The sequence below is a fragment of the Myiozetetes cayanensis genome, unplaced genomic scaffold (assembly GCF_022539395.1).
Source record: "Myiozetetes cayanensis isolate MyiCay16 unplaced genomic scaffold, myiCay2020 scf57, whole genome shotgun sequence".
In the NCBI taxonomy this organism is placed as follows: domain Eukaryota; kingdom Metazoa; phylum Chordata; class Aves; order Passeriformes; family Tyrannidae; genus Myiozetetes; species Myiozetetes cayanensis.
In genome coordinates, this window is record NW_026087820.1 from 200,846 (window position 1) to 215,881 (window position 15,036).

Genomic DNA, 15,036 nt, shown 5'->3' on the forward strand with positions numbered 1-15,036 from the left:
CTCAGAGCAGCTCCGGGGCCTCCTCCAGACTCACTCCAACAGGTTCATGTCTGTCTTGTGTTGGGGGTCCCTGACCTGGACACAGCACTCCAGGTGGGAGTACAGGAGAAGGTCTCCACAGAATAAACTGTGGAGACCCCTGTGCCAGGCAGGCAGCTTAGGGGCTCAGTGCCAGGCTGGCCATGGCTCCAGTCCCTGGGACCACTTCTACCAACGGAGCAGCTCCCAAGGCCACCTGGCAGTGATGGCCCCACACCACACCAGAGGTAAGCACTCTGATGGCATTTAGCTCTAAAACTTGGACAGAGGCTGCAGTTACACTTTGTTTGCACATAGTCCAAACCCTGACCTGCATCTCACTGAAATCCTGCTGCTCTGCCCTGTCCTGTCCTCAGGCTCACCTGGAGCTCAAACCAGCTCCCCTAGAACTGACAGTCCTGAGGAACAGAACCAGGAGGTAGCATAGGTGCCCAACCCATCCCTCTGGTTTCACCCTCCTGTCAGGGAATTGCAGTGAGTGAGAAGGTCCCCCCGAGCCTCCTCTTCTCCAGGCTGAGCCCTCCCAGCTTGCTCAGCCACTCCTGGTGCTCCAGCCCCATCCCCAGCTCTGTTCCCTTCCCTGGACATGCTCCAGTCCCTCAGTGTCCTTCCTGCAGAGAGGCCCAGTGCTTACTCCCAAAAGAAACATTCCCAGGCTTCACTCCCTTCCAGTTTTCAAGCAGCTCCATGCCCTCTGTCCCTCCCACAGGACAGGAGGTCAAGCTCTGACGGGGGTCAAGCTCTGCTCCTAGGGAACAAGGGACAGGACAGGAGGAAACAGCCTCAAATTGTGCCAGGGGATGTTTAGGTTGGATACTGGGGAAATTTCTTCCCTGAAACAGCTGTCCAGCCCTGGCACAGCTGCCCAGGGTAGGGGTGGAGACCCCATGTCTGGAAAGATTTAAAAGCCCTGTGGATGTGGCACTTGGGGACATGGCCAGTGGTGGCCTTGGCAGTGCTGGGGCAACAGGTGGATTCAACAGCCTTAGAGGGCTTTTCCAACCCAAATGATCCTGTGACTCTGAATCAGGACTCTGAAAGGCCTCCAGGCTTTTAGAAGAGCTGCACTGGCCGGATGAAACCCCGGAGCAACAGAGATCCTCAGAGGTCATGGAAAACATGGGAAAAGGGCTGTGCTACTTGAGGAAGAACTAAAAGCTCTGGGATGGTTTAGCTGTCAGCATGGCTTGGCAGCCTCCAGAGCCTTAACGTCACACGGAACAGCTGCGGGAATGTTTTTGGAAACAGATTTCACAGGCAAACTAACAAATGCATATTCAAAGTTTGTTTTGATTTTCACTTCACTGCAGGTAAGAGACACTATGGCAGGACGGTGCTGGAATGCTTTGCAAAAAGAATTTTGATCTTTTGTTTCTTGGAGTAACATTGAAAAAAGTTAATCTTGCAAAGGCTGAAGGGAGAAAAGGTCAAAGGGAGAAAGGGCAGAAAGAGACACACCATGAGCCTGCACAGGGAGCTGAGGGCTGGCACAGAGAGTGCAGTAAGAGCAGAGCAGGGGAACAGATCGCTGAGGGCTCTGAGAACAGACACAAATGAGGAGCACCTGCAGCATCCTGCCCACCCTACCATCCCCTCCAGGCCACCCCAGTGCCCACAGTACTGGCCTTGTCCCATCCTAAGGGGCTGTGCTGGAGGCAGAAGGGCCACAGGCAGCCCCCAGCCAGAGACCACATCCCACAGGATTTGGGGAACCAGGAGTAACCGCGGCATGAGCGGCAAGTACTCACCACCTTCAGCTCAGGCACCGAGCGACTCAGGGTCCATTCCTGGCTGTTCACAAACGAATCTGCAAACACAGAGGAGAAATCATGAGGTCACCACAGTTGCCATCAAGATCCCAACAAGGATCTTGCCATGCTCTCCCTGCTCCCTCCAGGCAGGTTTATGGCTCTTCCCTCCCTTCCACCCCATCCAGAGACACAAAGCTGCACCAGAGCCCTGGATGGGGAGGGGTGGCCAAGCCAAGGGCAATGTGGCAGGGCAAAGCCTGGGCACCACAGGATGGGACCCTGCCTCATGCCCTGTAGGAGCACAAAAACCCCTTTAGCATCCCTTGCCCTGAGGCACAGAGGACAAGGGAAGACACCCTTTTCAGAGCACAGGTTGCACAGGACCCCAGAGCCGAGGGCACAGGCCAGCACCCCGAGCCCTGCCCCGGCATGCCGCAGGTTGAGTGGATGAGGAGCTGATGGCAGGACATCATCCACGTTTCTGGCTGAACGCAAACACAATCAGTTATTGCACATGATGGAACTGGCAGCACACTGCAACAGGCTTACGGAGGCTGTGGCAATCCAGCACGGCTTGAACGACGCAGGAAACACCCCTGGCCTGCCAGAGCTCCGAAATGCTCATTTCCATCCCAACCAACTCCAGAAACTGATGAGACAGACTTCCCAAATGGAAACAGACTCACTGCAGGAGGCGCAGCAGCCTGGAGAACACCTTGAGCACCAGGAGTCCCTCCCGACAATCCCGAGTCCCTCATTCACCTCGGTGAGGCCGTCGCTCCATCCAAGGCCTGCTCCAGGGCAGGGCCTGAACATGCATGTCTGTGTGTTCATCGTGTATGAACAGAAAGGATTTTTGGAGACTGGAAACCTGTGGGAGCTCTGCAACTCCAGGAGCCTGTAAGAAACCTGCTGAATCTGTGGCCATGGACTATTGCAAGAATAGGAATCTGAGATGGGCTCACAAGGGAAGTGGTGAATCCACCAAACCCAATCACAGTTAGTGATCAGACACGGTGGCCTGGGCTCATGTTCTGGCCCTCGGAACTCCCAAGGGGAGGTTGGGCACCCAACAGCTCCAGCCCTTCCTCCATCTCCAGGCTGAAGCCTTGTCTCACCTCAGCGGGCACTGGTGGGAGACACGCAGCCCAAAGCTGTGGGGAAGAGGCTGGCTAGGCTCTGCCCTTCCTGGCCCACAGGTGCTAAATGGCCGTGAGGGGACAAACAGCGACCTGATGACCCGGCACTGTGCCTTCATCCCGGCTTTGTGCAGTCCTTGGGCCCTGTGGGCCACGGCAGGTTCCTCTGGGACAACACGGTGCTCATACCTGGAGTTTACCTTCCATGGCTGATTTAGGAACAATCCTTTGCCAGGAGCAAACACCCAGGTCTGCTCCAAGAACACAAGATTATTTATAGCCATCCTGAGGATTCGGAGGAGGAATCATTTCTCTGCAGTGTCTTTCACCTGCCCTTTCTTTTTTTAGGCAGAGGTAAATTTTTTATTAAAACAACCCATCAGTCAGGAAGAAAATGATACATTCTTGAGCCCTTTCCAAAAGGTAATAGCACACCTGTGTTTCCAACTGCATCACTGGGTCTAAAAAAAACTTGTCACCTTCACCTGGGACTTCTGTGCCACGGAGTTCCTTTGACAGGTAAGGTGATGGATAAAGCACCATCCAGGCCTTCCCAGCACTCCCTCAGGGGACCAAGCACCACATTCACGCTGTTTCACTACACACAGCAAGTTTTTGAGGGGTTCTGAGCAGAGCACAAGACACACGCTCTCAGTGACCAGCCTTGGGAAGGAGTAGAGGGAGGGAGAACCCTGGAGAGGACAGGCTGGGCTCTCAGGTGAGCTGGATCTGCTCACAGGTGCCCAGGACAAACTGCTCTGACTGTTTCCAGGACAAAATGCTCTGACTGTTGCCAACTGCATCCTGTGCCAGCTGTCCCAACAGATCCTTGTTTGGTTTTTAACCTGGGTTCAGGAGTTTGTTCTCAACGCTTTGATTTTTGACTTGCTGTGAAGGCCTCTGAATAAACCTTAACACAAACAAACGCTGGTGACACAAGGCCAACAGGACTGTGCTCAGCCACACACCCCCAACTCCTCACTACCCTCAGCACACTTAACATGAAACACCAGGCACAGCCTGCACTTCAGCCCAACCTCTCCCAGCGTCTGCCAGGCCTGAACGTGACCTACCCGGCACATACGGCACCAGCAGCCCACGGGTCCCAGCACAGCCTGTGGATCACAGCACAGCCCAGCACAGCCCACGGGTCCCAGCACTGCCCACGGGTCCCAGCACTGCCCACGGGTCCCAGCACTGCCCACGGGTCCCAGCACTGCCCACGGGTCCCAGCACAGCCCAGTATGCTGCCTGCACTGCCTGCACCGTACCAGGGTGCTGGCACAGCTCTGCACAGTGCAGCTGGAGACCCCATTCCTTCACAATCGCCTGGAAAAGCTACCAAGACACAGATCTGTGAGGGGTGGCTCTCTGTGGCCCCCTCTGAAGCCAAGGTCACAGGTGTCAGGAGCAGAAGACCCCTGTGAGTCCCTGCCACCCTGGGTCACACCTGCACACATCAACCCCTCCACTGAGGAACTTCTCCAAGTGAACAAATACCTCTTGTTCAGGTGGACACCCCACCCTGACTCTGAACAGCTCATCTGAAGCACCTCTCGCTCCTTGCACTGCCCCAACCCGCTCTTCTGCCCCGCTAGCTCTCCTGCCCCGCTAGCAATCCTGCCCCGCTAGCAATCCTGCCCTAGCTGAGTGGGTGGAGCTGCCTGAGGCGTCTCCTCCTGTAGGATGGGGATGAAGACGGCAGCGCCTGGGAGGTGAGGAAACCATGTGTGTTCATAGGCATTGTCCTCTGCCTGCACCCCCCAGGGAAACTTCCCATCCAGCACCTGGACAGGGTACTCAGCACCATCAAGACCTGACAGGACAAGAGGAAATAGCTTCAAGCTGTGTCAGGGAAGGTTTAGGTTGGATATTGGGGAAAATTTCTTCTCTGAAACAGCTGTCCAGCCCTGGCACAGCTGCCCAGGGCAGGGGTGGAGTTCCCATCCCTGGAGGGGTTTCAAAGCCCTGTGGGTGTGGCACTTGGGGACATGGTCAGTGGTGGCCTTGGTGGTGCTGGGAGAATGGCTGGACTCCATGGTCTGAGGCCTTTTCCAACCATCCTCCTGACCAGGAGCCAGTCCGGGAAGGTCTGAGGGTTTGGAGAACAATCCACTGCCACATGTCAGGGTGGGGCCCACACCACAACTGAGTCCGTCACTGCAAGTGCCCCCCAGTCCTTTTCACACGCCCTGCTCTGCCCCAGGACATGCTGATCGCCCTCCTCTCACCACGCAAAGGACACGCACATGTGTGCACAGCCCCTGGCACCTGGAGGACCCACACCTGCCTGGATGTGCCCATCTGCAGGCCCAAAGTTACCTCATCATTCGTCTCTCACGTCACCTGTGCCCTGTGCCCTGCAGCTGCCTGCACCCATGCTCACAGGGGCAGCTCCAGGTCTCAGACACCCCCCCCCCCGATTTCTCACACTCGCTTCCCTTGTCTGCTGGCAGCTCCAGAAGCTCCGTGTGTGGGCAGGCACGGATGGCACCACGGAGCTGTCAAAGGGTACCTCCTGAGCAGTTTCTCAACCCAAAACAGCCACAGGCCAAGCACCCAGTTGCCAAATACCAGTGACACGACCCTGGCATCAGCTCTGTCCATCCAATCTTGATCCTTCACTGCTAAAATGCAGCACATGGCAATTCCCTGCACTCATGGCTACGAATCCTGTCCGTGTGACACTGCACACCCTGTGTGTTGTGCGGCTCTTACACACCAGAGCAGCACTGGGAAGGTCTGAGTCCGCAGCTGCAGGAGGGTGATTTGGGGGTGGGGCTCCCCTCGAACAGCACCATTCCCTCCAGAGTGGCCAGACCCTCCCCAACCACCCGCCATGCCTAGGGGGGACAGGGGTGCCCAGCCCTTGGGCACTGCTCCCCACTGTAACAGCCACGAGGTCCCCATCATCTCCTGAATGAAGCAGTGACCACGTGGATGCACTCAGTGAGCTGCTGGTGACCTGCCCAGAGCAAAGGCACTACCCAAAATCCTGGCAGGCAGGTGAGTGTGAGCACCTTCCCCACATCCCCTGGGCCCTGGTGCCAGCTTGCTCAGCAGGGATTGCCTCCAGCGGGTGACACCTGCAGGGACTGTCCTCCCCCTCAGCACTGGCATTCACATAGCACGAGGAGGCACGATTTACTGGCTCAGCTCCACTGCTGGACTGGCTGCACACCCTGGTATTCCACATGAAAGCACACCTGGTCACTCTGCCTCCCTCTTCTCTTTGTTGTTTAATCACACAGAGGACCAGATTGTCTGTGATGCAGTTCAACACCTTCCCCAGGTGCATCCAAAAGAAGCAGTGGTCTCCGAGCACCACTGTCACACAAGAGCCTCAGCACAGCCCAGCAGTGTCCTTGGCTCCACAGCACAACCACATGAGAGGAGCTCAGTCTGGCCTGACCAGGCCTGGGAAAAGGAGGTTCATGCTCAGAATCTTCTGCTGACAGAAGTTTCCTGGTATAGGTGGCTCTATTGCAGAAGGTGGAAATCTGGGAGGTAGGGCAGATTCTCTGCCATGCACAAGAGCAGACAGGGACATAGAGCAGACTCCCTGTAGCTGACATTTCTCACGTCAGTCAGTTATCCTGGATACCACCTGAACCCTCAGACCAGGCCCCAGATGTGGGACAGCAGAGTCATACACCGAGGAGGCACGACCAGCACCTTCATGGCACCACCCAGACACTGCAGCCCCCCGTGCCCTGCAGAAAGCTTGGAGGGGGTGCAGCCACGGACCCACGGCTGCTCACACCCACATGCTGCAGGAAAACTGTGAGAAGGAAGGGGCTGGCTGGGCAAACGTGACTCCTCACCTCAGCTGCTCCCTCCAAGGGATGAGATGCAGCAGGTTCATCTACTCTGTGCTTCAGAAGCGCCAATGCCAGACACATCTGGTCTCCCCACACAGCAACTAATAATTAACCAACTCATTATCCAAACCACGGTGGAACTCCTTCGGACACTGCAATCCTGGACACTAAACCCAGCCTTGAAACCAGGTCAGAGGCTGAGCAAACACAGCAGAGGCCACACAAACCACGTTCAATGGACCCACCTGCCCGCACATGCAGATGAAAGGGCGACAGAGGCAGTGTGCCTGGGCACAGCCACCCTTCCTGGGCACAGCCACCCTTCCTGGGCCAGGCTGATAAAGCCTCAGCTCTGGCAACACTGGCAGGAGAGAGATTTCTCCAGGTTAAGGACCTAGCACAGGCATGGCCAGCATTCCAGTCAGCACTGAGCCAGTGCAAGAACCTGCTGCAGGACGTGATCTCGGCAAGGATCATCTCACCAGAGCTCTGAATACTTTGCAGCAGCGAAAGGAGATAATTCCGTGTCTCTCAGTGAAACAGGGCACGATCAGGAGCTGCCACCTTCGCTCCACTGTCACACCGTGGCGGCAGCAGTTGGTATCACCAGGCTCTGCTGTCAGTGTGGACTCAGGACGATCCAGGCATTTCAACCTCTCAGCACCTGCTGCTTTCCAGTCCCTGTCCGAACACTGGCAGAGCAAAGACGCAAACCAAACCTCCCTGTGATGGAAGGACAGCGTCTGCTGGAAGGCAGAATCCAGCAGAGTGACATGCAGAGATACTGCCACCCAGCATAGGGAGGACCCATCTTGCCAGCAAAAACCTGTTCCCGACATGCCTGACCTCAGCTCCAGCTCTGCAACCCCACAGGTGCCGGCAGATGAACACTGAAGGCACTGGGGTTGGAGTTCCCTCTCCCTAGGGCTGCCTGTGACTGCAGCCAGACACCTCTGCACCCACTGCACAGTCTCTGACCTCATCCTGAGAGCTGGGCCTTCCAGAGCATTGTCCCAACAACTCCTTCCCTGACACCTTCTAGACCTTCCAAGCTTTTCTGAAGTACAGACACCATTCTGGCCTCAGCATCTGAGGCATCTCTAGCCCCACCAATGCTCCCAGCTCAGCCGAGGCAGGCACCAACACGAGGAGATATTTATCATGACCTACCCAACTCACTATGCAAACTTCACCTGATCCATGAGAAAACACGCCCCTCTTCTCCCAGGAGCTTTCCCTCACATGCCCTGCACATCAGTCCTTCACACAAGAGAGCAAAGGGAGGTACCTCAAAGCACCTCAAAAAGCAGGGCATGGCTCTCTGGGAGAGGGGACATGGCTGTGATCACAGAATCACAGAATATCCTGAACTGGAAGGGACCCATAAGGATCACTGAGTCCAACTCAGCCGTGCCCACAACACTCCAGCAAACCCACCCTGTGTCCCTGAGAGCATTTTCCAAAACTCCTTGAGCTCTGTCAGGCTTGGGGCCATGCCATGCCCTGGGCAGCTTGTTCAGTGCCCGACCACCCTCTGGGAAAAGAACCTTTCCCTGAGAGCCAGCCTAGATCTCCCTGACACAACTTCAGGCTATTCTCTTGGGTGAGGAACACATCAGCCATCAGAAATGCTGTACCCTTCGCACAATCTCTCCATGCACAGGGACAACTCCAATCCCTAACCAGTCCAGTTTTCCCAAACCCATGCCTATTAGAGAGCCTCTTTGGAATAGCACCAGCCAACACCTGGATACCTAGAAACATTCCTCTGAACCACCAACCACGATCACCTGGGTCAGTCCGAGCCGTCCGGACTATGTTCACTTTGCTCTCCAGTCCCAAGGGCTGTTGCCCTCCCTTGCCTATTACACAAGGACCATCCCTTTATGTTTTTGGGGTAACAAATCCCAAAAATCCCCCATCGCCCCTCCCTGTGCTCTCTCCCAGCCGAACCCCTCCAGGGCTGGGAGCAGCACTCAGAGCATCCTCCTGGCTCTCTGTGGGTATGTCTGCATGCAGAGCACAGTGCTGGGTGGGTATCACAGCGTGTGGTAAACAAACCACTCCAGGTTCTGGAAACAGGGAGAGTGCTGGCTTGGCTCTGTGCCGGGACTCCTACATCCAGCTCTTCCAAGCGCTGATAACCACAGCTGCAGCTGCACCCCCCGGGAGGGCAAGTTGAGGCTGTACCAGCAGCTTTCCCAGGGCAAGGTGGGCAGAACCCACACGGGGCATCAAAGTTTGTGGGATGTCGAGAGGGTGTTTTGAACGCCGTTGGCCTGCAAGGCTGGAACAGGGATGGGGCAGAGATGAGAGCTCCTGAGCAGCTCCACCAGAGCAGCACTAAGGCTGTGCTCCTCCAGCCCTCACTCAGAGGCCCATAGCAGGAGCGAGCCACAGCCCAGGGACCAACATGCTGAGCAGAGAGACAATAGGGAGACAGGGCATGAGAGAGGACAAGCAGCAGTTGCTTTACTCTGTAGACTTCACTGCTGCCTCTTCACACCTCCCTGTCCTCAGGAGGACACAAGTCTGGTGGGTACAGGGGCTGTGCAGGCACCAGGCAGGTAGTGCATGGTGTTCTCGGCTGCCAAACCCACTGTGAGCTCTGCAGCCCCAGGGCAGGGCTCACTGCCAAAACGAGCCACAGTGCCAGGGGCAGTCAGGGCCATCCCTGAGTCTCTGCTTCCAGCACAATCTATGGCGGCAAACACTAACCCTTGTGACCAAGCACTCGGTCCCACATGATCTGGCTGGTCACAGCTGGAGGGGCCCAAGGACCCCACAGCACTCCCCGTGGAATCCTCAGCAGAGCCTCCCACAGATGGGCCCAACGGGAGCCCTACCTGTCCCACGGAGCAGCCAGGTGAGGGGCAAAGACACCAATGGAGTGCCCAACCTTGGCTGCTCCCCTGGGAGCGCGGCTGCCGAGCCGGCTGCTGCTGGCGCAGCTCCCACTGGAAGCCGCCGGCAAGCAGGAACAGGCCCCCCGCTGCAGGGGCAGGGCCCGGCCCTCCCTGCCCGCATACACCCACATTCCCCAGCCATGAGCGCAGCCTCCCCTCGCCTGGGAACCTCCCACCACCCAGCCGGCAGCCGGCACCCTGCCCGGGCTGCCCTGCCAGCCAGGGCCCCCCGCGAGTGCAGAGCATCCCAGCCCTTTGCCTCGTGGCACACGGCAGCCCTCACACCCACTGGAGCCTCCAGACCCTTCCCCTGCAGCACAGCAAGCCCCAAGGGCACGAGGGTCTGGAGGAAAGAGCCCCCTGAGCTCCCTGGGCAACAGCAGAGCTGCTCCCGTGCTGGTCCCTGCAGGCCAACCCTGCTGGAGAGTGTTCTGGGCACAGTGCTATCCTGGGAAGCTGCTGCATCAGGAGTGTGCAGGTTCCTCAGGAGCGTACGGGTTCCCTGGGGAGCCTGCCAGCCCCAAGCTGTCCCTCCAGCACACGAGCCAAGTGGGAAACTGCCTCCACAACGCCTGGACGCAGAGCAGAGCGACGGAACATGACGAGGCCCCACTGGGAGCGGGTGGCGGGGCCCAGCCCAGCCCCCAGCTCCGTGCGTTCCATGCCTTAAAAAGCTGTGGATGCTGCTCTCGCCTCCCAGCCCTGCCAGGCCACAGGGCTCGCCCATAGCTCCTTCCACAGGGCCGAGAAGGGGACAGAGCACAGAGGCACAGCCCATACAGCTCTTGCTGAGGCCCCACACAACCCCGATGTTGGAGAACCCCCCACCAGACACTGAAATCGAGCACCTGAGACTGTTTCAGATGCCAGTCCCAACCAAGTGCGGGTTCCCTGAGGAGGCCCACGGCTCCCATCTCCCTGTGGCATTACCGGGGACACCACCCCTGTCTCCAAAGGCTGCCCCATACCTAGTGAGCATCCCATACTCACAAACATCCGTTCTCCGCTCAGCCTTGAGAACGATCCCAGCAGAGAATCGTCGGGATGGGGCCTGGCACCAGGGAGCTGCTCACAGGAGGGTGGTGCAGGCCCATTTCTGTGCTCCCCAACCCACCGTGCTGCTCTGCATCTCTGCTCTGGCAACCTCCCAAACAGTCCCACCTGCTCAGAAGCCCACCAACAGCACCCCGCTTCCTATGCTTCCTACCTAGCTTCTGCTCCCCCAGTGCCACTGCACGAGGCTCATCCCTCCCTGCCCTTGCTGGGACACCACTGGGGCAAGCAGGACGTGGGACACATGCACTTGACTTCCAGGTGTATGGCCAGCAAGGGAACTGGACCCTGGAGCACCTCCTCCCAGGCAGCCACACCACGGCTGCTCCAGCACCGCTGACCGTGGCAATGCCCACGGCACCAGGAATGCTCGCACAAACTCACCACAGTCGAGCACAAACCCCAGAGCACAGGGACAGAATCAGATGCCTGTGTCCAGCCCAAGATCTCGGCCAGGAGAGGCCTCAGCCGCCTGTCCCTGCAGGTCCCACAGGTGCAGGGGGCTCTCACCAGCCCAGCACCGCTCCTGTGCTCACTTACCCAGCGCCCGCAGCGGAACCCCTCCCAGGAGGATGGGCTCAACACCGCCGTGGGGGTCCTTGGGGCCCGTGTTGCCAGCACTGCCACGGTCTCGCCTTCGGAAGCGGCTCGTGAGGAGTTTCCAGAGTCCCCCCGTTTGTGCGGGGTCGGTGTGCAGCCGGCCCCCGACCCTGGCCAGCTCCGGGTAGAGTAGGTCCCGCTTGCTGGGGCAGGTGTGCAGAGAGCTGGCATCGCCCTCGCTCTTGGTGCGAAGGCGCGTGGGGCGCAGGAGCCCCCCGGACTCCGAGCGCCGCAGCTCGTGGCCCCGGCGCAGGCGAAAGCTGAAGCTTTTCCGCAGGGAGCTGAAGTTCTTCCTGGGGCTGGAACCGCTCCAGCCGCTGCCTCCGAAGAGGTTCCAGCGGCGGCTGCCCCAGAGGGAGCCGCCCCGGAGGAAGCCGGGGCTCTCGGCGGACTGCGGCGGCCGGGCGGTGGGCAGGAAGGTCATGCTGCTGGGGCGCGGGCGCTGCGCCCCGTCGGGGCCGTCGCTTTCCCCCTCGGGGCTCTGCCTGCGGGGCGAGCGCAGCCGGAGCAGGTCCAGGAGGCCGCCGCGGGCGCGGGCGGGGGGCGGCGGCGGCAGCAGCGCCCCGGGCAGCCCGTTCCCCGCCGCGCAGAAGCTCTTGGGCCGCCGGCGCTGCTGCTGCGCGGCGCCGAGCGCGGCCTGGACGGCGGGGACGCCCTGCAGGTCCAGCGACTCGCAGACGCTGACGGCGCGGCGGGGGCTCGGCCGCGGGGCGCCCCGGCCCGGCCCGGCCCAGCGCCAGCCCTCGGCCATGCTCAGCGGCGGGGCTGCCCCATGGCCCCGCGCCCGCCGCTCTCTGCCGCCGGCGCGGGGCTCCCACGCCGCGCCCGCACGTCCGGGCCGCGCTCGGCGCCGCCGGCGCGGGCTGGGCCGGCCCGCCCCGGAACGAGCCGGGGCCGCGATGGGTATGGGGCGGGGGCCGGGGCCGCCCCGCCCGCCGCGCCCTTCGCGGGCACCGACCGCGGCCCGGACGAGCGGGCGCGGCGTGGGAGCCGTCCCAGGGCTGCATGTCCCTGGTCCCTGTCACCGCCCGGCCGCGCTCGGTGCCGCTGGGAGAGCCCGCACAGGGGAGCGACGGCGCTGCCCGGCCGGTCCGGAGCCGGGGCGGGGCGCTCACCGGGACAGGGCCAGCACCGAGCGCTGGGACCAGGATCAGGCCGGGCCCCGCCGGGGCAGTGCCGGGACCAGCACCGGGAACGGGCCGGCCGTGTCCGCCAGGGGGCGCTGCGCCCACGCTGGCTGCGGGAGCGGCACCGGCAGCGGCACCGGCAGCGGCACCGGCAGCGGCACCGGGATCCCGGCAGGGCCGGCACTGGCAGCGGCACCGGCAGCGGCACCGGGATCCCGGCGGGGCCGGCACCGGCAGCGGCACCGGCAGCGGCATCGGGAGCATCACCTTGTTGGACTTCGCCCTCTTTGATCCCTCATCCTCCTCCACAGTCGGGCCGTCTCCAATTCTCTGCAGACACCCAGCTCTGGGACACAGCCAAACCCCATCTTCAGTCCTTCCCCTCCCCACAGCACAGCCAGCGCCTCAACCAAGCCCCTTCCCCTCCCTTCTCCATCCTCTCCCAAGCGCACAGGTCCCACCATCTGCCTTCCCCCCCATCCCATCAATACCATAGACCCACATCCCGGTGCAGGGGAGCAGAGCTCCCACCCAGAGCTTCTTCCAAGGCTGCACATTCCGCTCCTCCCTCGGGTGTTCGCACCTGCCAGACAGTTCCAGCTTACCCCAGCAGTTCCCCTCCCCAGTACCCACTGCACGGAGCAGCAGCTCAGAGCTGCCCCGCCCTATGCCATGGCCATGCTCTGTGGGCAGAGGTGGACACACGCTGCTCCCCCGTCTCCTAAGCACCCATGCCTGGGACTGAGCAGAAGGTGCCTGACAACCCGCCAGAGCTGTGGCTCTGCCATCTGTGCCAAGGTCACAGGAACACACGAGCTGCCAGACTGGATCCGACCCACATCCACAGCATCTGCCATCCCGTCTCCAGGAACAGCCACACTGCAGCGAGGACGAGGAATTCTGCAGGAAGAAATTACAAGGGAATGTCTTCCAAAGCACTGAACACCCAATGAGGCTGGCTACAGGGACTGGACTGTCAGAGCTGACCTGTCAGGGACACCTCAGGCACACATACCTGCCCTGGGCAGGGAACCAAGGCAGAAGGCTCGTGAGCTCCTTCCCACCACGCCTGGCACAGCTCTGTGCTCCCAGAGATGCAAAGTTGTTCCTACAAGGAAACAGGACTGTCTATATTCATCCCTTCCCAAATCTTGGGTTTAACGTGTACTCCAACGGTGCCAGATGGTTTCCCTTCCACATGAGTCTCAGCTTTTTAAAATATTCTGGCAGGTTCTGGCTATGAGGTGTCACTGAAGCACAGACTGTCTGCTGGAGAGATGGTGCACCACACACTGCCCACCAAGGTGGGACCAGACATGCTGGGTCCCCCCAACAGGGTCTGTCTGACCCATCCCTATGACCTCCCCAACCCTCCCCAGTCCTGTGCCCTCCTTGCTGCTCCAGCTTTTCCTCCTCCAGTGACCTGATCCAAAACTCCCTTAAACCTATTGAGAAACACAGAGAGTTCCCTTCAGCTGATGACATCCCTTCCCTGTCCCACAAGGGACTTGTCTTTTTAGTGCAGCCCCTCGATTCTCTGCAGTTTGTCACCACCTTTCTTAAAGCCAGAATGCAGGCACAACACTCAGCTGGGGCCTCCAGCATCCCGAAAAGAAATACAGGTCAACACCTGTCCTGCTGCATCCCAGTAAGATACTGGTCCTTACCACAGGAACGGCACAGTGGTGTCTTTCCCCAATTAAGCTGTTTTGCAGCACAGGTTTCCATACACTCTGTGCACTGATATGTGCACTGATATGATCCCTTCAATGTTATTCCTACATCTGAAATAGACTAAAATGGAGCCTCAGTTCCAAGTTCTGAGGCCAAGGGTGCACCTGCACCCACAGACAGGCTCAAACCCCACCATATCTCGGCAGCACATGGGCTCTGGCTGCCTCAGCCCTCCACCAGTGGAGGAGCTGCTCTGAGAACAAGACCAGAAGACACCAGCATTTGGAGACAGCCACCACCGAAACGCCCAACATGCCTTTACACATTTCTTCTCCAGCAGTTCATGCCACAAGCACACTGGGTTGGACTGGTGCTGTGTGCGTGTCTAACGCAAATGACAGGTGACAGCTCACCCACCCGGTGGGCAGCGGCTCAGCTGGAGTTCCCAGTGCCATGCAGGGCTCCAGAAGCATCTCCAAGAGCCAGGAAGTAACATGGACATCAGGCTTTGGCAATCTGACCCACAGCAGGTGCCTGGGGACAGAAGCAAGTTGGTCTCATACCAGCACTTCTGTGAGTCACATGCATGGTGCAAATATTATGGCCACAAACATCTGGCTGAAATTAACATAATCCATGAAAGGCTCAACAACAGCTGCATGGGAAGAGTTCAAGAGCCAGGGAATTTTCCAGTGCTGGCTGGCCCTGATGGGATATTCAGGGTGGAGCCCTGAAATGGAAAAGGCGTCTGAACCGTGGTCAAATGCTCCACTGTGCTCCCCCAGATCCCATGGCACTGGTATCCCTGTGCTCCCCCAGACCCAATGCACTGGTATCACTGCTCCCCCAGGCCCAACAGGTACTGCTGCTCTGGAGGTCTGCAGATATGCAGGTTGTGTTGCCAGGGGGATGCCCAGCCAGGAGGG

The 15,036-nt window shown here is 59.4% G+C and overlaps 1 protein-coding gene across 3 annotated transcripts in view; it reads right to left on the minus strand.

Moving 5' to 3' along the window:
- AGAP3 (ArfGAP with GTPase domain, ankyrin repeat and PH domain 3) overlaps positions 1-15,036 on the minus strand; it is a 105,899-nt gene that overhangs the window by 63,950 nt on the left and 26,913 nt on the right. For 2 of the 3 annotated variants that reach the window (XM_050334637.1, XM_050334638.1), the window contains exon 2: positions 1,788-1,846. In XM_050334637.1, the coding sequence (XP_050190594.1) occupies positions 1,788-1,846 (59 nt within the window). Of the gene's footprint in view, positions 1-1,787; positions 1,847-11,249; positions 11,749-15,036 lie in introns of those variants that run through there. The other variant, XM_050334636.1, reaches the window with a different exon arrangement.